This window comes from Drosophila miranda, chromosome XR, assembly GCF_003369915.1.
Source record: "Drosophila miranda strain MSH22 chromosome XR, D.miranda_PacBio2.1, whole genome shotgun sequence".
In the NCBI taxonomy this organism is placed as follows: domain Eukaryota; kingdom Metazoa; phylum Arthropoda; class Insecta; order Diptera; family Drosophilidae; genus Drosophila; species Drosophila miranda.
In genome coordinates, this window is record NC_046674.1 from 11,036,001 (window position 1) to 11,059,998 (window position 23,998).

Consider the following 23,998-nt stretch of genomic DNA (forward strand, 5'->3'; position numbering starts at 1 on the left):
ATTTAATGTGTATTTTTAAAATGAGACGGTATATTTCATCGATAAATCCACGGTCACACTGAGCACTGCGCCTGCACGCGTGTTTTTCTTGTAATTTGCGTGGAAATTTTATTGTGAAAAAAGTCAAAAAACACCCACAACATGGCGAACTTTGATCTTACAAGCATCAACTGTCAATTCCTGGACAGACATCTCACTTTCCCGCTGCTGGAATTCTTGTGCGGCAAGGAGGTTAGAAAATGTTTGCGGTGCCGTGTCACCAGCGCCGCAGCGCAGCCGAAATTGCGAAACGGTCGTACGGGGGGCGTGGATTGAATATGCATAACTAATGGATAATGTATTTTTGTAGATCTACAAACAGCAGGAACTGTTGGAGTACATCCTGAAGACGGTGAACAAGACGAACATGATTGATTACACGATGGACACGCGCAAGCGTCTCAATCTGAGCCAAGAGATGCCCGATGAGCTGGTGCAGCGCAAGGCAGAGGTACTGGCCACGCTCAAGCAGCTGCAGAACGAGGTGGCGCCCATCATGAAGGCCACCGACATTCTCAAGAACGGCGAGAGCATGAAGGACTCCAAGACCTTTGTGAATGCCCTGCAAAAGGACTACAACTTCAAGGTGGAGCATCTGGAGAGTGCCTACAAGCTGGCCAAGTACCTGTACGAGTGTGGCAACTACCAGGAGTCCACATCGTACTTGTACTTCTGTCTGATTGTGATGTCGCCCAATGACAAGGTGGGTCAATCACTTGTAATATATCCAGACGAAAATTCTAATTTAATCCATGTGTTTGCAGAACTACCTGAATGTGTTGTGGGGCAAGTTGGCGGCCGAGATTCTGACCCTCAACTGGAACACGGCCCTGGAGGATCTAACGCGCCTGCGCGACTACATTGACAGTGCCAATTTCTCCACCATCCAGGCCCTGCAGCAGCGTACCTGGCTGATCCACTGGTCCGTCTTGGTTTTCTTCAACCACCCGAAGGGCCGTGATCTGATTATCGAGATGTTTTTGTACAAGCCTCTGTATCTGAATGCTATTCAGACCATGTGCCCGCACATTTTGCGCTATCTGGCTACCGCCGTTGTGATCAATCGCACCCGTCGCAACGCCCTCAAGGATCTGATCAAGGTTATCCAGCAGGAGTCGTACACATACCGTGACCCCATCACCGAGTTCCTCGAGTGTCTGTACGTAAACTTTGACTTCGAGGGTGCTCGCCTGAAGCTGCACGAGTGCCAGACAGTAATCCTCAACGATTTCTTCATTGTGGCCTGCCTAAATGAGTTTGTGGAGGATGCCCGTCTGATGATCTTCGAAACGTTCTGCCGCATCCACCAGTGCATCACCATCAGCATGCTGGCCGACAAGCTGAACATGAAGCCCAATGAGGCCGAGTGCTGGATTGTCAACCTTATACGCAACGCCCGTCTGAATGCCAAGATCGACTCGAAGCTGGGGCATGTGGTGATGGGGACACAGCCGCTGAGCCCCTACCAGCAGCTAGTGGAGAAGATTGACTCGCTGTCGATGCGCTCGGAGCATTTGGCCGGTCTGATTGAGCGGAAGAGCAAACAAAACAATAAAGAATCGATCGACTCCTGGAAGTACTACTAGAAACACATAAGCTAAGCAACACTTTTGTATCCCCCTCCCTCCCCCCGCATAGACTACAATGATTGCGTGTAATCGAGCGAATAAACCAACATCTCCCCATTCGCAATTCTCACGCGGATTATCTTCTATGATCTTTCTATGCTTTGTACTCGACGTCGAATCTAATTTTATTTCCAATGGAATCTATTAAGTTATACGAAAACAATACCAAGGCGGGAATTTTCAATTTCACTAGCCTACACAGAATACAAACACTTTTTAGTCCTATAAATAATATCTGGTTTGTACGGGCGAGGTGGCGTTGGCGGTAGCGGCAGCGGATCACACGATTAATTGCTACCGCGACTTATGCTTGACCACAAGCCACGACCGTACGGGCAGATCCTGCAGATAGACTATCCACTTGTGCACCACCAGTACCCAGATGATGCCATAGACCACACAGAAGAACGACTCCAGATAGTAGCCATCGAAAGTAATCTCGCAATTGCCCTGTGACGATTCACAGCTCTATAAGGAGTGAGGGAGGGCACTAGATTAGTCGAAAAACACCACAGAAGGTGGGTAGAGTCTTCTCGTACCTGTTGCTCATCCTTATTGAGGCACGTATTATCCGTATTGGTGGTGCACTGTTTCCATGTGAGCACGTCCACCAGCCAGAGCACCACCGTGTTGGGCCAATTGCCGCCCAGATTGCACAGCGTGTTGAGGAATGTCATGTATGTGCCACCCACAGCGGGGTCCGAGATCTTTGCAAAGAATGCCATGGCCGCCACGAACATTGAGTACAGGAATACCTGATAGCAGGCATACAGGGCGATCAGAAGGACATAATAGTACACTGGGACATGCCCTTTCTGCACCATAAAAGGTGTGGCGTAGGCGAAAATTGTCGCCACGGCGGCCAGAAGAATTCGATATGGTATGGCCTTCAGATACACATCCATGGGACGCGGGCCGTTGGTGTAGCGACCCATCACCAGGGGCAGGACGAGCTGAAGGGGAATGAGGGGGATGGCCAGCAGAGCCAGCTGATCCTTGGGCACCCCGGCATCGATGAGCTTCAGACTGGTGACCGCATCCGATGCGGAGAAGGTTACCTTAACGGTGAGCAGAATGGCGGCTAGGATCTGCACTGGTCGCATCTTCACCATGTCCCAGAGGATCTTGTAGCTCTGACGAATGTTCAGCTCATGCTCCTCCGTGTAGCGAGATTCCGTATGGGCATCTTCAATGTCATTCTCCTTCTTGAAGATTGCTACCAGAGTGGTGGCCACCACAAAGACAATACCCCAGAACCAGAGGAAGCGTGGCAACGTGATCATGCCCTCGTTCAGGGGCACATCCCTCATGTACTTGTTGCAAAAGTCCTTCGATTCGAGGGCAATGAACACCACATATCCAAGGAAGTAGCCGGCTGTCTGACCAACACTGTTGCAGGTGGAGGCGTAGCCTACATTGCAGCGCTTCAGCATAGTCAGAGCCCAGCCGTCCACAGCGATGTCCTGGGTGGCAGCCAGGAAATTGAGCAGGAAGAAGAGCAGCGACAGCAGCGCCACATTCGGCTCCACACCGTCGCCGCCCAGCCAACGATCCACGTAGTAGGAAAGGAACATCATGAATCCGCCAAGCAGATACTGCACCGGCACCAGCCACGATTTGCGGCGCCCGAATCTCCGCACGTAAAGCGAGTCCACGATGGGGGCCCACAGTAGTTTCAAGCTGAACGGCCAGTAGGCGAAGGAGAACTCCGCCTGCTGCTTGTAGCTGGCTCCCCGGTTCTGCAGCAGCATGGGAATGGCGGCTATCAGGCCGATGGGTATGCCCTGCAGTATATACAGGAACAGCAGGATGGCTATGTTCCGTCTGTCGCCGCGTATGTCCGGCGTTCCCTCGTCCTTCTCCACCAGCCCTTTTTTCGGGTGGTATTCTGTGATCAGCACGCTCTGTACATCGCCCGCACTGCCACCCTGGGGCCGCCGCCGTGCTGTGGACATATTGGAAGTCTGCCAAAAGGTGTACCAAACTGATTTCAATCTAGATAATGCATGCACATGTCGCCTCACCTGTTTCTAATCTTTCAGGTCCACGTCAGTGCAATGCCGAAGCTCTCTAAATCACAAACAAGTAAGTATTTTTGCTTATGCCTTGCCTGTGCTTCTAGCTAATAAATTTCGATTGATTCTCACTTTATTATTCATTCATTTTCGGTGTCACTTAATTTAATAATTTTTATAGGTCGTGGCGTTTGTTGATGTTGCAGTGCTGCAGTCTGACCGCGTTCAAATATACCGTCCGACCCTTAGAAATATACCACCTCATTTTCAAAATATACCGTAAATATAGTGACGAATTCGAGTTCTATTTTACATATTCCTCGTTTTTGATATTCCGAGGAATATTATTAGCTAGATAGAACATTTGACCATGCCCACATAATTTTATACGATTTATGAACCTATTTTCTATTTAAATGGTGTATTCTTAATACTTGCTTTTATTGCATTTTGCGTAAAATTTTGCGTGATTCTTGCTAACTAAAACTCTTAGTTCTGCCCACATCATTTTATTTGATGAATAAATTTTCTACAAGATTGGATAGTTTTTAATCCTTGATTTTATTGTATTTATTGTAAAAAAAGGTTTAAACGAAAAAGTTCAACAAAAACAGAGTCGCTATATTGCGTGTATGCCGTAGTATAGGCCTTTGTATACCCTATTTTGTTAATATTATATGAAAGTATAAATATTGATATGAAGATAAAACGTAACTAATAAAGACCTTTTCTCAAGTTCTCAATCGTTGAAATATTGAAAATAATATTAAATAATATTGAATAATATTAAAATATATTGAAAATAAATTGTTTTTGCCTGGGATGACAAACATATTCACAATCCTTTAACATCAATTTCCTCCAGGGTATGTGTGCATGGAATGGGACTCATTGTTGTCAACCGGTTATGACGACTAATTCTTGGTTATTCTTTCTTCCGTCGAATATTCCCAGTTATAAAGATCTCTCAGTTTTGCCCAGATATTTTTATATGATTGCTGAAACAATTTTAATGAGGATTAACTACTTTTAAGTACTCGCATGTTTTCTGTTTTGACAAAAACACGGTTTCAAAAAAAATGTTCAATAGTCGCAGGTTGTGACGTCAATGTTGCTGGTTTTTGCGGACTCATATGTTGTCGACCAGAGTGTGTCCATTTGTATACCCTATTTCGTGAATATATAAAGATACTACTTTCCAACCTGCTTTCAAACGTAATTAGTAAAAACCTTGTCTTAGATTGCATTTTTTTGGTCTATTCATGCATTTGATTAGGTGTTTGTAAATAAATCCTGATCCCAGTACCAGTTGTTGGTCTCTGTAGACAGACGATGAGCTGCAAAATATCTAGTTTCTGCATTAATTAGAGCCTGGAATGACACACATTTCCGAAATTCTATATCATCCATTTCCCCCAGGGTATGCGCGCCATGATGAGGAACAGTGCTGCCCGGTTTCGATAGGTAAAAGCTGTTCGATATATGTTACATTTGCGTGAGTGTGTGGGGCGAATGAGATAGCAAGGTGTATTAATATAAGGTAACGTGTACAAGGTGAACAGTGTGTGCACTCCAATGGTTATCCTTTTTTAGGGGATTATCGATTTTCGATAAAAACCATTACTGGTCTTTTAAATATAGTTAATCACATAAATTTCGAACTCAACTCAAATTTTCATATATAAATTGCTAGTTAACTTTAAATTGTTGAACTTTATTTCTGTTGGCTTACAATATACATAATTCAAAATGTTTTAGGCCCACATACGAATGAAATGTGGGAAAATTGGTTTTACATGAATAGAATTCACCATTTTATAAATTCTTACAATTTTCGTGTTTTCTTTTTTGTTTTTTCTTCACTTAACCTTAACTGGAACCGAGAGCGAAAGTAGAAAAACATTCAATTTCTTAAACAGTAGCGATTTTTTGTTGTAGTTAAATATTCGTGTATGTTCCGCCTAGGAATTCTTCCGATATTATTAACTTTTTGAGAGAGATTTTGATCAAATAGTAGAACATACAGATACATATTAACCATATACATATATATTCCATATATGTATGTGTATATATAGTAGATGAGGCGACTTGGAGTCGCTCCAGGGGGAAGGAGGCTTACAGTTTAGGGATTTTCTTTATCTTATTAGCTTTCGTTTCAAATTTCATTTCATAATTGGGTTTTCCTTTCTTTAAACTGGTTGCTTGCATGCATGCATGCGTGTGTGGGAGTGGGTGTGTGTGTGTGTGTGGGAGCGAATATATATATGTGTGTGTGTGAGTGAGTGTGAGAGAGAGGGAAAATAAGTCATGACAATAATTGGAGTAACGGTGGAGCAAGGAGCCATCCAAATCCGATCCGATCCCATCCCGTCTCTGTCTACTACTCCTTGTATGTGGAAGTGTCCATGGGGCTGGCCGGCTGGATGAAGGCCGTGGCCGCAGCACTGGGCTGGTTGGTGGGCGTAAAGGCCGACAGCGAGGAGTTGCTGCTGCTGTTGACCAGATTGCCGCCGGACGAGTTATTCAAGCTGATATTCATCAAATTGGACGACGAGGACGAGGCACTGGACGCCATCTGGCTATTCAACGACAGCAATCCTCCGCCGCCAGCCAGAAAGGTGGAGCTGACGCCGCCGCCGCCCCCTGATGATGGCTGGGCGCCCAAACTTAGTCGTTCACTGTTCGAGAGAAAGCCGCCAGCAGCGTTCCCGGCCGATGATGCATTGGGCCCCAGCATGCCCATCAGGGGATTTGTGGTGGTCAGCATATTGGGTGCGGAAGTGTTCAGGCCCAGCATGGGCGTTGGCAGTGCTGGCTTAATGAACCGCTCGCTGGCTCTTCGATTCTGCGAAAGAAAAGAGTAGGAGAATTTAAAAAAAAAAATCCACTTCAAACTGTGTTGCACTTACCACTAGCTGGCCGCAGGCATAGCAACGGTTCTGACCCGCAGTGCCCGGACTAAGAGGCCGACTGCTCGAGGGGCTGTGGGAGACGGGACTGCTGATGGTGCGCTGTCGCTGGGCATTGACTGCCGAGGCCGCAGAGTTGCCGGCCATCAGGCTTTCGTTGTAGAAGCGCTCCTCATCCATTTCGAGCGAGGACTCCGACTCGGAGAGGTGCCGACAGAGGGCTTCACGGCGCTCCACCTCCTGCTTGAGCTTACGCTGGAGACGGGCGTTCTCCTCACGTATGGACTTCTCCTCCTGGGCGAACTGCTGCATTTTGATTGTGGTCTCCTTCTGGGCGGCAGCGAAATTGTCGCGCAGACGCAGCACTTCCGATCGCAGCGCCTTGATGTGGGAGCTCAGATGGGTGGCGGTGTCCCCGCCATTGGCATTGATGGTGATATCACGTGGTGTGGTCGGATCCGACACCGGCTGATCGAGCTTGATCTGCAGCGAGCGCTTCTCGGTCTCCAGCTTGTCCATGCGCTTCCACAGCTTGTTGACAAGCGCCTCCTGCTCCTGCTCGAGGGTATTCTCCAGCTCGACCATTTCGCGGCGCAGCTGCTCCAGATTGGTCTGCTTGTTGTCCGTCTCCGCCTGGAGTTTCTCGATCTTGCGCATCAGCTTGTTTACGAGGCACTCCTGCTCCTGCTCGAGAGTCTGCTCCAGCTTGCACTTCTCCTGGCGCAGCTGGTCCAGTTTGCGCGAGAGATCGTTGGTGAGGCACTCCTCCTCGCGCTCATAGTGATGGGCGAGGGTCTCCTTTTCCTTCTTTAGAGCTTGGATCTTCTTCAGCAGCGTGTTTGAGATGTACTCCTCCTCCTGCTCGGCTTTGGCTTGCTGCAGGAAAGGAAACATTTCATTAGCGATATATGTTGGGTAGCATGGGAGTGGTAAGGTACTAACAATTATGACCGAGGCTTGCTTCAGGCATCGATTCTCCTCCTGCACTACCTTGCATTTGGTCTTGAACGTGTCCAGCTCCGCTTTCAGCACTCTAAATGTGGTGATTAATCTGGGTAAACTGAGAATTTATGGGGCTACTCACTTGTTCTGTTGGGTGAGCGACTCGATGCGCTTCTGGAGCTGCTCCCGCGAGACTGGGCTGGGAGGCAGCATGGTGCCGCCATCCAACGAGCTCTCCGACTCACAAGGACTCTCCATTTCCTGCAAAATATAGAGAACTGCCCAGCCAGAGGCCAGGCCTGACGTCAGAGGTGGTGGCTAGCGTTCGGATCTCATTAAAAAATTAAGCATATGCAATTACAAGAAATAATGTATGCGTTTATTCAGTTCTGTTTCTTTTTGCTCTGATATATATTTCGCTTTTGTTCTTTATTCTCCTCGACGCTGTCGTTGTGGTCGTGGTTGTGGGTGCAAACAAAGAACTGGGGACGACGCTGCCACTGCCACTGCTACTGCCCATTGCCTCTGGCTGTTGGCCCTGATCGAAATTGTTTAACCTTCACTTGTGATTTGTGCATCTGCTGTGCGGATTGCCTCTCTTGATGCAACATTTCGGAAATCGATAGAAGGGCAAGGTCGGGCCATAGTTCAGGCAGCGTATGCGAGAATCTGCGGCAGCAAGTGGGGCACCCCTCCTCTGCTACTGCTACTACTCTCCATAATCTATGCGACGCCGGCAGCAAAAAAAAAGCATAAACGATCCTACCCCTATACGCTTTCGCTTTCATTTTGGATAGCTATATTTGTTCTTGCGTTGTTTTTTTATTACCTGGCTTTTGTTGGGCGCTGCGCTGGTGACGCCGTTGCTTCGCTTTGCCTTAAAAGACTTTGCCGTCGTTGCCCCCTCCTGCTTCCACTGCTGCTGCTGCCGACTGCTACTGCTGCCTCACGGTGGTGCCTGACAGGGCGATGCGATTGTGGGGCCAGGGGTTTTTGCGGCTTTCAAACTGGGTGCGCAAAACTAATTTGTACCTTTACTCTCTTCGGAGTTGGAGCCGTTTATCTAGGGCTTGCACAGAACATAATTTAAAAAAAAAAGTGAATCAAAATTGCGAAAAATTGCTTTCACAGTGCAGAAATGTGACCGTATACGTGACAAATACCAACAACAACAAAAAGCGCTAGCATTGCAAAGCCGCGAATTCCGCCATATATGGAGCTGCCAACTGGGTCTTATTGTAAATCGTGACGGCGATTCGTGTGATTTTTGCTATAATATTGAATGAATTAAATTTAATGTGGAAGAGTCCCGGCAGTCACAACTATCTTTCATCAATGAATTAAATTTTATTATTAAAGGTATATTAAAGAAAATAAGGTTTAGAAACTTCCAGCGCAGGTTTTTATTGAATATTCTGTGGATTGCATTCAATTCAATTCAATCTTGGCGCGCAATTTACAGTATACAATTAATATAGCCTTCGGTATATTTTTGGAGTATTTCATACATTTTTTAGTATAGAATGGTATATACATATCATATACATATGTATGTACATATTTCTCGGAGGTATATTAATTCAAAACCAATATAAGAAATAGATCTAAGACTAAAAATATTTCAGGTCAAAGTCAATGAGAAAAAATCAGTTTCGATAATTTTGAGCGGGAAAACAATGCTCTTCCAAAATGCCCAGGAAAGTGCTCGCAGGAAAGAGTGACGACGATGCATGTAATGATTAGTGCAAATGATTATCTGTTTTATATTATTAAAAGAAAAAAGTGACAGCTTTGAAAGCAGAATTTTAATATTAATTAAAGAAAATAGGGTAGACAAAATATCCATACGCCATAAATATGTAGTACAAATGTACCAAATACGTAGTTACCGTGTAGTTGCCATGTACAAACTGGAAATTTTTGTTGACCTGTTTGTTTAAACCCTATTTTTTAAACCATCAAATAAAAGGGAATACTTAGCCATTTCATACAATTGATTAGATTGTCGGTTGTGCTGAGGGTCTAGTGATAGCTGGTTATACTAAAGCGAATATCAAAATGAAAAAAAATAACAATTAATCGATAATACGGTCACACTGTTCAACACGTGCAGCGCGTAAACAGCCAAATAATTAAATTTTCTTTAGTTTAGCCGCTGTAACAATGGCCGACGACGCCGGCCAGGACAAGCGCAAGCAGCACCGCGCCCGCCAATCCGGCGTGAAGGCGGACAAGAAGAAGGTAAAGGCCAAACTAGACTCAAATCAAAAGGAACCCGAGCTGACGGCCAGGCAGCGGAATCCCAAGGCTTTTGCCATCAATTCGGCACAGCGTGCAGAGCGAAACTTTCGACGCAAGGAGGATCTTACCGCCAAGAAACAGCACATACCTGTGGTGGACCAGACGCCCGATGAGCCGCCGCCGGTGCTGATTGCCGTCGTGGGTCCCCCAAAGGTGGGCAAGACGACGTTGATCAAGGACCTAATCAAGACCTTCACCCGCACCAATGTGACCGAGATCAAGGGTCCAATCACCATTGTGACCTCGAAGAAGCGACGAATAACCCTGCTGGAGTGCAACAACGACGTGAACTCGATGATCGATGTGGCCAAGTGCGCGGATCTGGTGTTGCTCCTCTGCGACGCCAGCTACGGCTTCGAGATGGAGATCTTCGAGTTCCTCAACATATGCCAGGTGCACGGCATGCCCAAGATCATGGGCGTGCTCACCCACCTGGACATGATCAAGAATCCCAAGCAGCTGCGCAAGCGCAAGAAGGAGCTGAAGCACCGCTTCTGGACGGAGGTGTATGATGGGGCCAAGCTCTTCTACCTCTCCGGCTTGCTGCACGGCGAGTATCTGCGTAACGAGATTAAGAACCTGGGCCGCTTCATATCCGTAATGAAGTTCCGACCGCTGCAGTGGCGCGGGGCCCACAGCTACCTGCTGGTGGACCGCATGGAGGATGTCACCAATACGGATCAGGTGCGCCGCAATCCCAAATGCGACCGCGAGGTGGTGCTCTATGGCTATGTGCGCGGAGTGCCGCTGAAGCAGGAGCACATGGTGCACATTGCCGGGCTGGGGGATGCACGCATCGATGAGCTGAGCGTGATACCCGATCCCTGTCCCCTGCCTGGCACCGAAAAAAAACGCAGTCTACTGGAGAAGGAACGTCTCCTGTACGCACCCATGTCGGGTGTGGGTGGCATTGTCTACGACAAGGATGCCGTCTACATTGAGTTGCAGGGCTCGCATTCGCACTCGCACAAGGAGAAGAGTGCCGAGGCCACCGAGCAGGAGGAGCTGGTCAACAAGCTGATCGACAAGAAAGCCACCATGGACCAGCAGATGGAGCAGCAGGAATTCCGCCTCTTCTCCGATGGTGCACCCATCAAATCGAAGGATTTCCGCAGCGATGACGAAGCGGCAGAAAGCAGCGACAGCGAAGACGACGAGGGCGAAGATTCCGGCCTGGAGGCAGCTGCCTCTGATGATGAGGAGGAGGAAGAATTTGATTCCAATGATTGGCGCGGCGAGAACAGCGATGAAGATGAGGATGCGGACGGGCAGGCAGCAGACAGTGAAGATGGCTCCTCTGGCGATGAAGAGTATCAGAGCCTGGGCAATATCCCGACTGGCTCCGAATCGGAGGACGATGAGGAGGCCCGCGTTCTGGCCAGCAACATGAGCTGGAAAACGAATCTGGCCCAAAAGGCACGCGATGCCTTCCTGCAGCGTCACTCGGAGTCCAAGAATCTGATGCGCCTCGTCTATGGCGTCTACAATCAGAGCGAGAGGAGCAGAGAGGACCAGGGAGACCAGGAGGATGCTAACGACTCCGATGAAGAGCTGGGCGGACTGTTCCGAGTGGCCGCCAATAAGCAAAGTGAACAGCTAAAGGACAAAGACATACGGGACAAGGAAGAGCGCTGCTTCTTTGAGTATCAGGGTGGTAAGGGGTCTAGACATTATTCCACGTTGAAAACCTATTTAAATGGCAACTATTTCCCATTTTTCAGATGCCACTCGGGATTGGCTGAGCGAGGACAACAAGCTGCTGATCAAGAACTGCTTCGTGACGGGCAAATGGAAGGCCTCCGAGGATGCAGAGAACCTGCTCAAGATGGACGACATGAGCGATGCCGACAGCGAGGTGTACGGTGACTTTGAGGATCTTGAAACCGGTGAGCAGCACAGCGGCAAGCCCAAGACCAAGCCAGAGGATGCAGACGACTCCGATAAGGAGGAAGTCAAGCCACAGGAATCCTCGGCCAGCGGCAAGCGAAAGATGACTCGCGTGGAGGAGGAAAACCTAACAAAGGCTGATCTGATGGCCAAGAAACTGAAGCTGAAGGCAAAATTCGATGCGGAGTACGACAACACGGGGGAGAAGGGCGGCGAGGAGGAGACTGGCCGCATCACCGGCGATCACTCCTTTTACGAGGACCTCAAGGCGGATGCCCAGAAACAGAGCGAGCTAAACAAGAGCGAATTCGCGCACCTGGACAACGAGTTTCGCATCCAGATCGAGGGCTATCGGCCCGGGCTGTATGTCCGGCTGGGCTTTAAAACAATTCCAGCGGAATTTGTGGAGCACTTCGATGCCAGCTACCCGGTGTTGGTGGGTGCCCTCAACATGACCGAGGAGAATGTGGGCTATGTCAACTGCAAGGTGAAGAAGCATCGCTGGTACAAGAAGATTCTCAAGACGGGAGATCCGCTCATCGTTTCGATGGGTTGGCGCCGCTTCCAGACGGTCGCCATTTACGCCAAGGTGGAGGATAACTTCCGGCATCGCTATCTGAAGTACACGCCCAATCATGTCACCTGCAGCATGACCTTCTGGGGTCCGATCACGCCTCAGAATACGGGGTTCCTGGCCCTGCAGACGGTGCGTCAGGATCAGGATGAGATGAAGCGGTTGGGCTTCCGGATTGCCGCCACGGGGTGTGTCACCGAGCTGGACAAGTCCTCGCAGATCATGAAGAAGCTCAAGCTGGTGGGACATCCGTTCAAAATCTACAAGAAGACCGCTTTTGTCAAGGACATGTTCAATTCCTCGCTGGAAGTGGCCAAGTTCGAGGGAGCCAAAATCAAGACGGTCTCCGGTATTCGAGGACAGATCAAGAAGGCCCACCACACGCCCGAGGGCTCCTACAGAGCCACCTTTGAGGACAAGATCCTGCTGAGCGATATTGTGTTTTGCCGCACCTGGTTCCGGGTGGAGGTTCCTCGGTTCTATGCCCCCATCACGTCTCTGCTGCTGCCACCGGAGCAGAAGAGCCACTGGCAGGGCATGAAGACCCTGGGAACACTAAAGCGTGAGCGCGCCCTCCAGAACGAGGCCCAGCTGGACAGCATGTACAAAGAGATCACACGCAAGGAGAAGATCTTCCGTCCCCTGACTATACCTAAGGCGCTGCAGCGCGCCCTTCCCTACAAGGACAAGCCCAAGATGGCGCCGGAGCACGCCAAAAAGTCGCTGGAGCGGGTGGCGGTCATCAACTCGCCGTACGAGCAGAAGGTGGCCAAAATGATGAAAATGATCACGACGAACTACAAGGACAAGAAGAATAGGGATCGCCTGGAAACCCGGGAGCGCATGAAGAAGTTCCGCGAGAAGAAGAAATCCGAGGAGGCATCCAAGATGAAGCGCCAGAAGGAGCTGCGCAAGAAAGTCTCCAGGGCCATCAGTAAAGTGCGCGGCAAGCAGACAAAATGAGATCCAACAAAATATAAAGTTTTAAAGAACGAAACACAGAGACATTTGGTTCACAATTTGCACTGGCCGACTGGAGCAGCTGCAGCAACTGGTGACTTCGCCCAAGGGACTGTTCAGTACAGCGTCGGCTGCTGCAGCTGCTCCAGCGGCAGGCGCAATGCAAAAATTTATTCTAAAAAATATACATGTAACTCAACACCGCTTAGGTAACTAACTGGAACTCGAAACTAAATTAACTGAGGGGTATGTGCGTGTGTGGGTGTGTGTCTGTTGTTTTTTAATCTTGGCTCTTGTTATCGTCGATGGTCTTGAAGGCAGCGAGCAAGGCATGCTTGCGACTGCCGCTCAAGTGATTGCTGGAGGCCGCCCCTGTAGCAATGCTGTTGCGCTTCTTCATCTGTGGATCGTCGCGCATATTGTTGCCCGAGGCCTGGCGGCAGAAGGTCTTCAGGAAGCTCTCGCGCTCCTTGTAGTCGTCCGATATCTGTTTGCGTAGGCTAGACACGCTCTCCTTTACGCGCGGTGCACGTGCACTTTCCTAAACAATAGATAGAGTTTTAGGATGAGAACTAGCTGGGATTAGGTTAGGGAGGGTTAGGGTTTATGCTCACATCATCTTCGCTGCCAATTGAATTGTTGCCCTCGGCGAACTCGTCCTCTTCCAGCATATCGTCCAACATGTCGTCGGGAGTGTCCTTCGGGTCCAAGTACGACCCGTACTCCACAAGACTAATCTCATTCGCATTCTCCTCGGCATCATTTTCAGGATCATTGTCGTCGTCATCTACTGCACATATCTTGGACATCATGACGTAAGTATCTTCCTCCTCATCGTTCTCCAAGGCGTTCTCGAATTCATCATCATAGTCGAAATCCAAGGACTTCAATGGCGACTGCTTTCCCTTCTGCTGGCGTCCCTCGGCAGACGAGGTCTTGGACATGATTCCAGCCTGCTCACGGCGCTTGATTGACGATCCGCCAGTTTTCATACTACCATTCTTGACACCCATTACAGCTCCCGTTCCCGCACCAGCTCCGGCTCGCAATCGATTGTTGGATGGTTTGCCTATCAGTGGAGACTTGCTCAGCGGAGACTTGCTCTGGGCCGACACCAGATGGCTCAGGGTGGAGCGAGTGCTGGATGTGGCGCCCAATTTGGATGTACTGGTGGCTGGCGGCAGCGTCAGTTTGGACAAGCCGACGCCAGCTCTAGTTCGCACTCCTGGAAATTTGATGGGTTGCTCCTTGGTAGGAGTCCCTGGCGCACTCTTGGGGCCAACCTCGTTGTCGTCCTTCTCAAAGTCGTACAGGGATTCCGACTCTAGGACATCTGTGAGGGCGTGGAATTCGCTGTGGTTGTTCTTCTCAATGGCCTTGTCCAGCATTTCCAGCGATTTCTCCAGCTTGTCAATCTTGTCCGGCTCCTCGACTACTCCACTTAATTTGGTGCGACGTCCGGAGGACATGGGATTAACCTTATCAGTGCCGAGCTGTGTGGGTGTGATCCCAGATGACCAGATGAGACAAAGATCTATAGAAATGCTGAATTGTTGTACTCACAGTGTACTCCTCCAGCTTGCGGTAGCCACTGATCTCCAGCCTGGACTTCTCCAGTTTCAGCATCAGCTCCTTGGACTTTTTCTGTTCGTTGAGCAGCTGCTGGCGGAAGTTCTTCGATTCCAGCTGCACCTTGCGCGCCATTAGCTTAATGTCGTTGTCCTTTTCCTCTATGCGCTGCTCCAGGAAACGCACCTTCTCTTGCAGCTTCTGGCGTTCATCGAGGTTCCTTTAAGACACATGACACATAAATCAAAGATATAGAAAAAAGTGCTCAAAGCGAAACAGACTCGCAGTGCACCCTACCTGTCCTTGTTGAGTTGGCTGTAGTGCTTGTTTTGGTCACTCAGCGTTAGTATGAGGGCCTCCTTCTGCTTTAACTTTTGCTCGAGATCCTTGTTGTTGGCCTGCAGATTTCGGTGCTTGGTCTGCCAGACACGCAGTTCCTCCGCATGCGAGTGCAGCAGCTGCGGCAGCTCTGCATTGTTTGATTCGTATTTGTTTAAGGCCGAGGTCTGCCTCTTGTGGAGTGTGCGCAGCATGCGATTCTCGTGTGCTAGATTGGCAATCTCCGTGTGGGCATCAGCTAGCTGATTTTGAAACGTCTTCGCTCGCAAATTACGCGCGGACATCACGCGCTGGTGGATCTCACTGTTGTTGGCCACCATCGAGGGCTGGCGGATGCCAGAGTTCTTCATACCCCCGCGTGGGTTCGGCTTGCGCTGGTAGACGTGGCTGGCCGACTCCTGGGAGCTGGCCGAGAACAAGCTCTCGCAGCTCTTTGCCGAAGAACTGCAACACCACGAAATAGAGGAGTGTGGAGGAGAGTGTAGGGTGTCGTCTTTACTCACGCCATCTGTTTTTCTGCCGACTGGCGGCCTGCTGATTTAACCGAAAATGCCGGCTTGCGCGGTGATACCATTTAATGCCTGTGCAGCACTCTGAAGAGATGTACCGATGGCTCCAGCGATTGATGGTTCCTTTTGATTTATTTGTTTAATGCTATATGTATTTATTTTTTTGTGGGAAGCCGGTTCGAGACGATGTTTAAATGTTTCTGAAAACTGACCGCTTGCTGCTGTGGTTACGAATGTAATGTTTGTTTATTGTTTGTTTCGAGTCTCGACGCCTAGATTGCTGTGCTGTTTGAGGGCCGGGCCTACTTTGGTCGGGCCTTGGAAGTGGTTGTCATGGCAAGGCAAGGCAAGGCAAGGTGGCTGCTTATCGATGGGCATCGATGAGTGAGTAGCCATCCCAGGATTTAAAGAATCATTTATCTACAATTTAAAATTGCAAACAAACTCATTATATTTTGTGTTCCATTCAAATTGAAAACAAATTAAACATTTTCCGTTATTTTTCGCGTTATTTACAGGCAGGCGTGCTGCCAGCTCGCTAAAATACCAAATTAGTGCCACCATTTAAAACCGAGTTGGCAGTTCCACCGAATCGGAGGCGCTTTCTTTTTCAATGAATTTTCTTTAATTGCTCCATTTATTCGAGATTCAAGTGAAATCGATCAATGCAATTACTCGCATCCGGAAGTATTACGGCATATGCAACGTGCCCGCATTGAAGTGAGTGCCCGTACATTGCATCACCACCCAAAAAATGCCAATTAAGTGAACATCTGTGTCGTGATTCTCTTTTTAGTAGGCCCGAATCGAAAATTGGCTCTTGCTCGTAGGCGCCCCCACAAGGACGCAGACAGACAGATTGAGCACAAGCGCATTTAGGGCGACCATCTGACGTCATTGTGCGGAAAATTCTTTGGCAAAATGATCCACGTCGGGGAAAACTCATGGAACCTGCGCATATTCATCACGGATCTATCGCTGGAGCGCACTATGCGCGTGCGTGGGGATCAGCATATCGGGGGCATAATGCTGCAGCTTGTGGACCCAGAGAATCCCAAGGACTGGTCCGACCATGCCCTGTGGTGGCCCGCCAGGAACATTTGGCTTAACCGGACACGCGCTACGCTGGATCAGTGCGGCGTCCAGGCGGACAGCCTGCTTCACTTCACCCCCATGCACAAGACTCTGCGGGTGCAGCTGCCGGACCTGCGGTATTTGGACTGTCGCGTGGACTATTCCGTGAAAACCTTTGCTGCTGTGGTTAATCTCTGCAAGCAGCTGGAGATCCGTTACCCGGAGGAGCTGTCGCTCTGTAAGCCCCTGGAGGCGGAGCATCTGAAAAAGAACTTCGCCCAGGTGCCGCATCAGAAGCGGGTGCCCATCGCTGAGCCAGATGGCACCACATATCTGCACCCTGCTGCGGACACCAACTCGTTTGTGCCCATCAATGCCGCCTTCCATGCGGATGGAGGAAGCACTGGCAGCCTGGACAAGCCCTCCGCACCGGGCATGTTCTTTTGCGCCCCACTATCGCCGCACAATCACAGCCGACGCTCGCCCATGGCCTCGCCATCGCCTGGAACATGGAAGCAGAGTCAGATTGGCTATGCCACGTACGATTCTTCCTCCTCAAGTTTAGGGGATTTCCAGGAGAACTTGGCCAGCTCTCCACCGACGCCCTGTGCCGATGTGCGAGCCCAATTACTGCGTCCCAAGTCGCTGGTGGAGAAGGCGCGCCTCAATGTCGGCTGGCTGGACTCTTCGCTGTCCATAATGGAACAGGGCATACGCGAGTACGACACGCTGCGCCTGCGCTTCAAGTACTTTACCTTCTTTGACCTGAATCCCAAATACGATCAGGTGCGCATCAACCAGCTGTACGAGCAGGCCAAGTGGAGCATTCTGAACGAGGAGCTGGACTGCACCGAGGAGGAAAGTCTGATGTTTGCTGCCCTGCAGTTTCAGGTCAACCATCACGTGGATGCCTTGCCCACGAGTGCCGTCGATTCGGGCATAGAGACGTCCAGCCAGGAAAACGATGACGATGAGATAGATTCGGCCCTCAAGGAGCTGCAGATCACACTGGAGGGACCGAATGCCGGTGGCGACGCTGGAAATATCACTCGCATTCCGGAACTGTCGGATTATTTGCGTTATCTGAAGCCACAGCGCTTCACGCTGAGGGGTTTCAAGCGTTACTTCTTCACCTACCGTGATCTACATTTGCATCTTTACAAGAGTGCCGAGGAGTCCCGACGCCAGGCCCCAGCCATCAGCATCAATTTGAAGGGATGCGAGGTCACACCGGACGTCAACCTGTCACAGGGGAAGTATGCCATACGCCTGGAGGTTTCCCCGGAGGGCAGAAACGGTCCCAACACCGAGGTCTGGGTGCGCTGCGAGAACGAGCAGCAGTATGCGAAATGGATGGCTGCCTGTCGCCTGGCGGCCAAGGGCCGCTCGCTGGCCGACAGCTCATATGAGAGTGAGGTAGATAGCATACTCTCGCTGCTACAGATGCAGCGTCCGGTGCATGGCGTGCATGTGAACATTGATCCACGCTCCGTCGAGCCGGTGGACTATCTATCCCCCAAAATGAATCGGAAGCTGTCCGGCAAGGCTGTGCAGCGTATACTGGAGGCCCATGCCAATGTGCGGGAGCTGAATCTGCTCGAGTCGAAGCTGAAGTACATACAGGCCTGGCAGTCTCTGCCGGACTTTGGCGTCACTCTCTTTATCATCAAGTTTGACGGCCACAAGAAGGAGGAGCTGCTGGGAGTGGCCCAGAATCGAATTATGCGCATGGACCTGAGCTCTGGGGATCACATCAAGACCTGGCGCTACAACAACATGAAGGCCTGGAATGTCAACTGGAACATCAAGTGCATGATGATTCAGTTCCAAGACGAGAATGTGGTCTTCTCTTGTCACTCGGCGGACTGCAAGGTTGTCCATGAGTTTATTGGCGGCTACATTTTTATGTCGATGCGCTCCAAGGACAATAACCAAACCCTGAATGAGGAACTCTTCCACAAACTCACAGGTGGTTGGTCATAGACGAGTGGTTGTGTTCATTGTTTGCTGGTGTTTTTTTTTTTGTATAAAAAGCAAACTATTATTGTTGTCAAGTGGCCATATGGTGTGCCCTATTCTTAACGTTTAAGCTACTTTCGGTCCGCGCCTAACCAACTGATAGACTCACAATTTCAATGCAATACTTGTATGTACGTTTTTCTTAATGTTTAATTCGTTTTAAACTAATCTTGTTGATGATTTTTAACCAAAAAAAATCGCTTGCCAAAGGCTCTTTAGCCTTCCTAACTCTAAACAGACTTAACCGTGGCCTTAGCAATGTTTTTGTATAACTAACTTTTAAGGAAATAAATAAATAAAACCTTATAATTTAAAAAAAAATTTTGCGCTCATTGTGGTTAATCGATTACTTATCGAAAGGTATCTGCTGCCAGAGGTGCAATATTCTTAAAGTAGTCTGGCGCCATCTGTTGAAGGGCTCGCGACAATTTGTTGTTGTGGAAACGAATTTCGCCCGGTCGGAAAATATATTTTTACTCTCTATACTATAGTTTGATACATTTTACTAAATTGATAGTTGTCTTATTTACGTTTTAATGTTTGAATGTGCTCGCTGCGCCCCTGTGGTTCCATGAGCAAAGAATCAGAAGAGAAGCAAATGACGCACTCGGCCTACGATGTGCAACGGGACTTTGGGCTAAGCAGCGCCCTGCGCTCGGAAATCATTTGGGACTCGTACGTACATAGGATTATGCAATTGCACAGAACATCTTAATTACTCATGCTCTCCGCATTCCCCAAAGACTAGCCCCAGATCAGGCTGAAGTGCTAAAGCAGAAGATCGAAAATCTGATCCTAGATAATGAGGCAACAAACAGCAGGAAGGTGGCCAAGCAACGCGAGCAACTGTTCCGAAATGTGTGGCTACAGCGGAAGTACACAAACCGCACTCTGCTCTCGGCCATTATCTACGTGCTGGTCACGCCCGAAATGGATGCAGAGCTGGCCGTGCAGTCCACCACCTATAGCTGCCATCCTGTATTCCGCACCCGCAAGTGCATAAAGGGCGAAAACAGCGAGGAATGTTGCATGATCTTCATCGACGAACACGGCCGGGTCTATGCCAATTGGGAGAAGTATGTCTTCGGAAATACTCTGCCCAAGGGCATGATGATAGCTCCAAGTCGTGGCATTTACACCATCACCGACGACGAGGATGCCGGAGTTCAGCTAATGGTGTATCCCACGCCAGCGTCTGGAGCGCGGCACAGAATCCTCAATGTCGGCGACAAGGTGGCCACTGTTGGTAGCCTTGTGGCAAGTGTCCCCGTGGCTGCCGCCTTGGCGGTTCCCGTAGGCGGACCCATCATTCTGGCCGCCACTGCTGTAGGCGTTGCAACGGCAGCCTATAGTACCTTGCGCTCGGCCAACCGCCTTTACGATCGTGTGCGGCATGGTCAGTCCACTTCCATCACGGACAGTGAAGCTCGGGGCCAATGGCTAGGCGTGGCCGGGGGTGTGGTTGGCCTGGGAGCCACAGGAGCTACCCGACTTATGTCCAGAGTGGCCGCAGCGGGCACCGAAGTGAACTGTGCCGCTCAGTTCGCCGTGAAGGGCATCAATGTGTCTTCTATTGTCATTTCCGGCACGGGTGTGGCCAACGGTGTGTACGACCTATATTTGGTGAGTTGCTTGCAGTCGCGATGCCATTGGATATTTAAGTGTAGTTTCTTGTTGCATTTTGCAGAAAGTTGGCGACGATCAGACCTTGTCTAAACTGGATATTCTGCAGATTGCCTCGAGCCTGGTTATATTCACGCATTCCATTAACAATCTCCGCATAGCTTCCAAGGTGAGCAATAGACCAACATTGATGCGCGCGCTGCGCAATCAAACCAGGTAAGAAATACAAACCACATCCTTTTTTGATCACTGTTATAGAGTTCGATTATCCTGCAGAAAAGTTGTTAGGCAAATCTCGCAAGAGTCCATAAAGCTGCATAACGGCTCCGACAGCGGAAAGTTTGACATTGTGCGCACCTTTAATGATATACCCTTCAAGGAGGCCTTGCTCAGCTTGCACAAGATCAATGCGCATCTTTCGCAAGGAGCTTCTATGGTCGGTGCCCTGGGTGCCACTGTGCTGCCCAATATTGTGAGCCTGGGCAGTGGGGGACAGATGCGCCTGAATCTGGAAATGCTGGGCACTCAATTTGGCAGCAAGTTTGTGGAGCACATCAGCAGTCTAGGCAACCTCACGGACGTGCTAGACGCTTTGGCCCGATACTTTAGCGATAAGGCGGTGCAGTTTTTAATGGAAATGACGCGTACCTTTGTGGAACAGAATATCGACTCGATTGACCGCACCCTGAACACGTTCGTTTCCACGGAGACGGTGCTCTATCGGATATTAATGCACTGCGTGCACACCTATGATGATTTTGCTGTGGATTTCCTTGAGCGTCATCGCCAGGACATCTTGGACGTAATCTCCAAGTACTTCCACTCCCTGCAGCCGCTCGACGAGGGGAACTGCAGCAAATATGAATGTGCCGTCTGCAGGGGAACGTACTATATAAGTGCTTTGTGATTTCTTAAATTGTTTAGGTATTTGTCTGTCTGTAAATGGAAATGTGATCATAAGAAGAGTTTCAAACTTATGGCGTTCACTGTACAAGTGCCTTGTGAGATGCGAATAATTGCACTAAAAATGGTGTCCTTTTTTTTAATGTCATTCTATATTTTGGTCTTAAAAATTAAATATAAATCTATTTAAATGTACAAATACTGTGGCAAGAATTTTGGTCCCTTCCAACGGTGGGGAAGTATAAGGTACCGAACTCTATAAGAGTTAGCGCGTCTTGTAGTCGGGTGGGTGTATAATCTAATCTAGGCAATGGACGGAGTGAGGCCATGGAGAAGAAGAACTAGCAGAAGAACTAGCAGAAGAACTCCTCGTTGCAGCTGTTTAAGCAGCAGTAGGAGATGTTGTTGTACGAGCTGCTGGCATGATCCCGCTTGAAGCGCTCCTTCTTCTCGTGATGGATCTTCTTGGGCTTGTAGCGTGGCACCACATCCAGCTCGCTGAGACGGCGGTAATGGTCACGATTCACTTTCAGATAGCCACCCATGGGATAGTTACTCCGGGTGATGTAATGATGCTTGTCGTGCAGTTTGCCGTCTGTGAACAGTGAACAAAAATGGGAAACGTTGTGTGAGAAAAGTGATCTTGAACTTGTGCCTTGAAAACGGTTAAGTTTTGCATCGGAACTGCTTTATGCAAATGCCCGAGCATTGCCGACAGGCCGTCTACAAATTTAAACGTGTTTTTGCCAGTTCCGAATGCAATTGTCGGGTTGACTGACTCTCTGACCTTATTCAGTCAATAATCTGATTTATCTGACTTATACTTACATCCCAGGCGATTCAGATGGTGATGGCTGTACTCTATAGACCGCTTGTCCCGCCGTGCAGCTTCGTCCTGCTGAAATAGATGCTCGCAGGCCTCCATCGCGACCGTCTTCATCTTCTCCATGGAGCAAAAGCTGCCCGAGGACTCCTTCAGCAGACAGAATACGCTGATCACCAGCAGTGTCCAGCGGCACAGATTGAACTGCAAGAGAAAAAGACACCTTTGAGTGTATGGTGCAAAATTAAATCCCAAACGGCCTCCGCCGCCTAATTATAAGTCGGATGACGCTGCAGCTCAAGCCGCTCAGAGATTTTTTATTTAAGTGTTACAAAATCTGTATCTGTATCTCTGGATCAGGGATCGGGGACCGCATCTGGATGAACCACTTTGGGCTGACGACAGCTGGGATGTGGTGACGTCTCACTGCTGCCGCCTCCCCTGCGACGGCTTATGCGGCCCATAAAGTGGGTCAAAAGCTCGGCTCAGTCCTAAACATAAACTGGAGCGCATTTGCAAGTCGTCTCAGCCAAATGGTAAATTTTAATTGCCGCTTTTAATGACCGAAGCTTCCCTGATATTACAAAGAGATGAAATGGAAATTATGTAATACGTACGCCCCGTCAGGTAGGCATTTCCGCATTTTGCGGTGACAATTTGTTTATCCCAATCGGAATCATCTGGCGCATTATGCTTGGAGGAACCCCGGGAGGGGCAGAACAAAAGCGCATTCGCGAATTTTGATATTTTTAGCTGAATTATTTACACATTTGCACACACCCACTTTTCTCGATAATTAAGATATGTGTATAATAAATATGTGAGAAGGTTGGATTAGAAAAATTTAGGGACAGGACTCAAATTCAACGGTCACAACTAATTTAATTAAAATGTATTCTGGCTCTACAATCCCCCATTTTTTGAGAAAATTTCGCTTACCTTTGCATTCATGATTGGTTGATTTATAAATAGTTATTCCTTTTTTGATATATCACAGTCCTTCCTTCGGTAGGGGGCACAATACGTATACGTATTATTTGTCGAGCAAAGGAAAGATCGCACAACGAACTTTTTTTACTGGCGTGTTCTCTGATCGTACAAACCCGACCACCGACCGTCACCTGATAAGCAACGAGCTCACAATGCACGCTCGATCCGAAGCCGAGCGGCATTTATATATAAATACGAGTATAAATACGGACCCGCGCCCCCGAGGGGGGGTTGAGATTCTCGACGCTGCTCTTGAGTAAGGGTGAGAGTAAGAGCAGTCGGCTGCGGCTGCGGTTGCGGCTGCGCACTCGGATGCGCTCTTTACCGTGACTCCTCCATCTCTGCCATCACGCGAAGACCATCACTGCTCAACATTTTATGTATTTTATTCCAACATAATTCGATAATTCGACGAAACCTCATCTACACACAATATGCGCCATAATTGGTCACATGCCGATAAAGATGTAGGAAACAGCTTACTGTCTAATCTATCACCTTGGGTCTGTAATGGGGGGGGGAGGTAGCTGTTGTGACATGCAGGTGGTGGTGAAAGTTTCCCTCTGGCATATCTCAGGCCTTGTTGCTAGGGGATTTCCACTCGTCGCGCATCTCAATTTTTGGGATTGTCCACACTTGGTTCATAGATTTACATTTAAAGATAAAGAATTCATGAAAAAATCCATAAAATCCATATAACAACTAATTTCGAATATTCTTGTTAATCTTTATCAAAGTTTTTATAAGTGCAGCTGCAGTTGCTGAAATCTTAAGTAACATAGATTATTACAAAATGATTTCATCTGTATGTAAATTTCAAAGAACTATTCTTCTGTGGAATTGAGGAACCAATATTCAAATATATTCATTCTGCAATTCCAAGAACTTCCC

At 48.8% G+C, this 23,998-nt stretch overlaps 8 protein-coding genes across 10 annotated transcripts; 4 read left to right on the forward strand and 4 right to left on the reverse strand.

The window, feature by feature from the left end:
- The first annotated feature begins 39 nt into the window (after window positions 1-39).
- Window positions 40-1,751, forward strand: LOC108152793 (eukaryotic translation initiation factor 3 subunit E). Its single transcript, XM_017282375.2, has 3 exons — window positions 40-231; window positions 350-742; window positions 804-1,751. Exons 1-3 carry the CDS (start codon window positions 142-144, stop codon window positions 1,623-1,625), a joined length of 1,305 nt encoding a protein of 434 aa, XP_017137864.1. The 5' UTR covers window positions 40-141; the 3' UTR covers window positions 1,626-1,751.
- A 7-nt stretch (window positions 1,752-1,758) lies between these two features.
- LOC108152792 (acetyl-coenzyme A transporter 1) lies at window positions 1,759-3,912 on the reverse strand. Of its 2 annotated transcripts, XM_017282374.1 has the most exons (3): window positions 3,692-3,912; window positions 2,207-3,631; window positions 1,759-2,135 (listed from the first exon to the last, which is right to left on the reverse strand). In XM_017282374.1, the coding sequence occupies exons 2-3, from the start codon at window positions 3,620-3,622 to the stop codon at window positions 1,962-1,964; spliced, it is 1,590 nt and encodes a 529-aa protein (XP_017137863.1). In that variant the 5' UTR covers window positions 3,623-3,631; window positions 3,692-3,912; the 3' UTR covers window positions 1,759-1,961. The 2 variants fall into 2 exon arrangements, with proteins under 2 accessions (XP_017137863.1, XP_033242809.1); XM_033386918.1 differs by lacking the exon at window positions 3,692-3,912 and having other exon boundaries at window positions 2,207-3,651.
- A 1,467-nt stretch (window positions 3,913-5,379) lies between these two features.
- Window positions 5,380-8,702, reverse strand: LOC108153074 (coiled-coil domain-containing protein 6). The gene is made up of 5 exons (XM_017282855.2): window positions 8,366-8,702; window positions 7,679-7,814; window positions 7,537-7,627; window positions 6,595-7,470; window positions 5,380-6,530 (listed from the first exon to the last, which is right to left on the reverse strand). Exons 2-5 carry the CDS (start codon window positions 7,792-7,794, stop codon window positions 6,066-6,068), a joined length of 1,548 nt encoding a protein of 515 aa, XP_017138344.1. The 5' UTR covers window positions 7,795-7,814; window positions 8,366-8,702; the 3' UTR covers window positions 5,380-6,065.
- Window positions 8,703-9,621: 919 nt separating this feature from the next.
- On the forward strand, window positions 9,622-13,475 carry LOC108151854 (ribosome biogenesis protein BMS1 homolog). The gene is made up of 2 exons (XM_017280739.2): window positions 9,622-11,491; window positions 11,559-13,475. The coding sequence occupies exons 1-2, from the start codon at window positions 9,700-9,702 to the stop codon at window positions 13,259-13,261; spliced, it is 3,495 nt and encodes a 1,164-aa protein (XP_017136228.1). The 5' UTR covers window positions 9,622-9,699; the 3' UTR covers window positions 13,262-13,475.
- LOC108151858 lies at window positions 13,306-16,163 on the reverse strand. The gene is made up of 5 exons (XM_017280742.2): window positions 15,670-16,163; window positions 15,125-15,610; window positions 14,822-15,047; window positions 13,873-14,751; window positions 13,306-13,799 (listed from the first exon to the last, which is right to left on the reverse strand). The coding sequence occupies exons 1-5, from the start codon at window positions 15,738-15,740 to the stop codon at window positions 13,539-13,541; spliced, it is 1,923 nt and encodes a 640-aa protein (XP_017136231.1). The 5' UTR covers window positions 15,741-16,163; the 3' UTR covers window positions 13,306-13,538.
- Window positions 16,164-16,236: 73 nt separating this feature from the next.
- On the forward strand, window positions 16,237-19,089 carry LOC108151855 (unc-112-related protein). 2 transcript variants are annotated; one of them, XM_017280740.2, is made up of 2 exons: window positions 16,237-16,395; window positions 16,472-19,089. In XM_017280740.2, the coding sequence occupies exon 2, from the start codon at window positions 16,597-16,599 to the stop codon at window positions 18,730-18,732; it is 2,136 nt and encodes a 711-aa protein (XP_017136229.1). In that variant the 5' UTR covers window positions 16,237-16,395; window positions 16,472-16,596; the 3' UTR covers window positions 18,733-19,089. The 2 variants fall into 2 exon arrangements, with proteins under 2 accessions (XP_017136229.1, XP_017136230.1); XM_017280741.2 differs by having other exon boundaries at window positions 16,475-19,089.
- Window positions 19,090-19,164: 75 nt separating this feature from the next.
- LOC108153379 lies at window positions 19,165-21,453 on the forward strand. Its single transcript, XM_017283352.2, has 4 exons — window positions 19,165-19,443; window positions 19,512-20,391; window positions 20,456-20,607; window positions 20,668-21,453. The coding sequence occupies exons 1-4, from the start codon at window positions 19,313-19,315 to the stop codon at window positions 21,296-21,298; spliced, it is 1,794 nt and encodes a 597-aa protein (XP_017138841.1). The 5' UTR covers window positions 19,165-19,312; the 3' UTR covers window positions 21,299-21,453.
- On the reverse strand, window positions 21,425-23,269 carry LOC108153380. The gene is made up of 3 exons (XM_017283353.2): window positions 23,057-23,269; window positions 22,123-22,321; window positions 21,425-21,889 (listed from the first exon to the last, which is right to left on the reverse strand). Exons 1-3 carry the CDS (start codon window positions 23,066-23,068, stop codon window positions 21,648-21,650), a joined length of 453 nt encoding a protein of 150 aa, XP_017138842.1. The 5' UTR covers window positions 23,069-23,269; the 3' UTR covers window positions 21,425-21,647.
- Between the last annotated feature and the right edge of the window lie 729 nt (window positions 23,270-23,998).

What these genes read in the sequence shown, in the direction of transcription:
- LOC108152792 (XM_017282374.1), bottom strand. Translation starts at nt 3,622, where the DNA reads ATGTCCACAGCACGGCGGCGGCCCCAGGGTGGCAGTGCGGGCGATGTA. An exon ending in TCAATAAGGATGAGCAACAG is followed by an intron (nt 2,136 to 2,206) that starts GTACGAGAAGAC and finishes CACTCCTTATAG; the next exon opens with AGCTGTGAATCGTCACAGGG.
- LOC108152793 (XM_017282375.2), top strand. Translation starts at nt 142, where the DNA reads ATGGCGAACTTTGATCTTACAAGCATCAACTGTCAATTCCTGGACAGA. An exon ending in AATTCTTGTGCGGCAAGGAG is followed by an intron (nt 232 to 349) that starts GTTAGAAAATGT and finishes GTATTTTTGTAG; the next exon opens with ATCTACAAACAGCAGGAACT. An exon ending in TGATGTCGCCCAATGACAAG is followed by an intron (nt 743 to 803) that starts GTGGGTCAATCA and finishes ATGTGTTTGCAG; the next exon opens with AACTACCTGAATGTGTTGTG.
- LOC108151854 (XM_017280739.2), top strand. Translation starts at nt 9,700, where the DNA reads ATGGCCGACGACGCCGGCCAGGACAAGCGCAAGCAGCACCGCGCCCGC. An exon ending in CTTCTTTGAGTATCAGGGTG is followed by an intron (nt 11,492 to 11,558) that starts GTAAGGGGTCTA and finishes CCCATTTTTCAG; the next exon opens with ATGCCACTCGGGATTGGCTG.
- LOC108153074 (XM_017282855.2), bottom strand. Translation starts at nt 7,794, where the DNA reads ATGGAGAGTCCTTGTGAGTCGGAGAGCTCGTTGGATGGCGGCACCATG. An exon ending in TCGCTCACCCAACAGAACAA is followed by an intron (nt 7,628 to 7,678) that starts GTGAGTAGCCCC and finishes CACCACATTTAG; the next exon opens with AGTGCTGAAAGCGGAGCTGG. An exon ending in ATGCCTGCGGCCAGCTAGTG is followed by an intron (nt 6,531 to 6,594) that starts GTAAGTGCAACA and finishes TTTCTTTCGCAG; the next exon opens with AATCGAAGAGCCAGCGAGCG.
- LOC108153379 (XM_017283352.2), top strand. Translation starts at nt 19,313, where the DNA reads ATGTGCTCGCTGCGCCCCTGTGGTTCCATGAGCAAAGAATCAGAAGAG. An exon ending in TCGGAAATCATTTGGGACTC is followed by an intron (nt 19,444 to 19,511) that starts GTACGTACATAG and finishes CATTCCCCAAAG; the next exon opens with ACTAGCCCCAGATCAGGCTG. An exon ending in GTGTGTACGACCTATATTTG is followed by an intron (nt 20,392 to 20,455) that starts GTGAGTTGCTTG and finishes TGCATTTTGCAG; the next exon opens with AAAGTTGGCGACGATCAGAC.
- LOC108153380 (XM_017283353.2), bottom strand. An exon ending in CCATCTGAATCGCCTGGGAT is followed by an intron (nt 21,890 to 22,122) that starts GTAAGTATAAGT and finishes CACTGTTCACAG; the next exon opens with ACGGCAAACTGCACGACAAG.
- LOC108151858 (XM_017280742.2), bottom strand. Translation starts at nt 15,740, where the DNA reads ATGGTATCACCGCGCAAGCCGGCATTTTCGGTTAAATCAGCAGGCCGC. An exon ending in TCGGCAGAAAAACAGATGGC is followed by an intron (nt 15,611 to 15,669) that starts GTGAGTAAAGAC and finishes GTGGTGTTGCAG; the next exon opens with TTCTTCGGCAAAGAGCTGCG. An exon ending in CAATTGGCAGCGAAGATGAT is followed by an intron (nt 13,800 to 13,872) that starts GTGAGCATAAAC and finishes TCTATTGTTTAG; the next exon opens with GAAAGTGCACGTGCACCGCG.
- LOC108151855 (XM_017280740.2), top strand. Translation starts at nt 16,597, where the DNA reads ATGATCCACGTCGGGGAAAACTCATGGAACCTGCGCATATTCATCACG.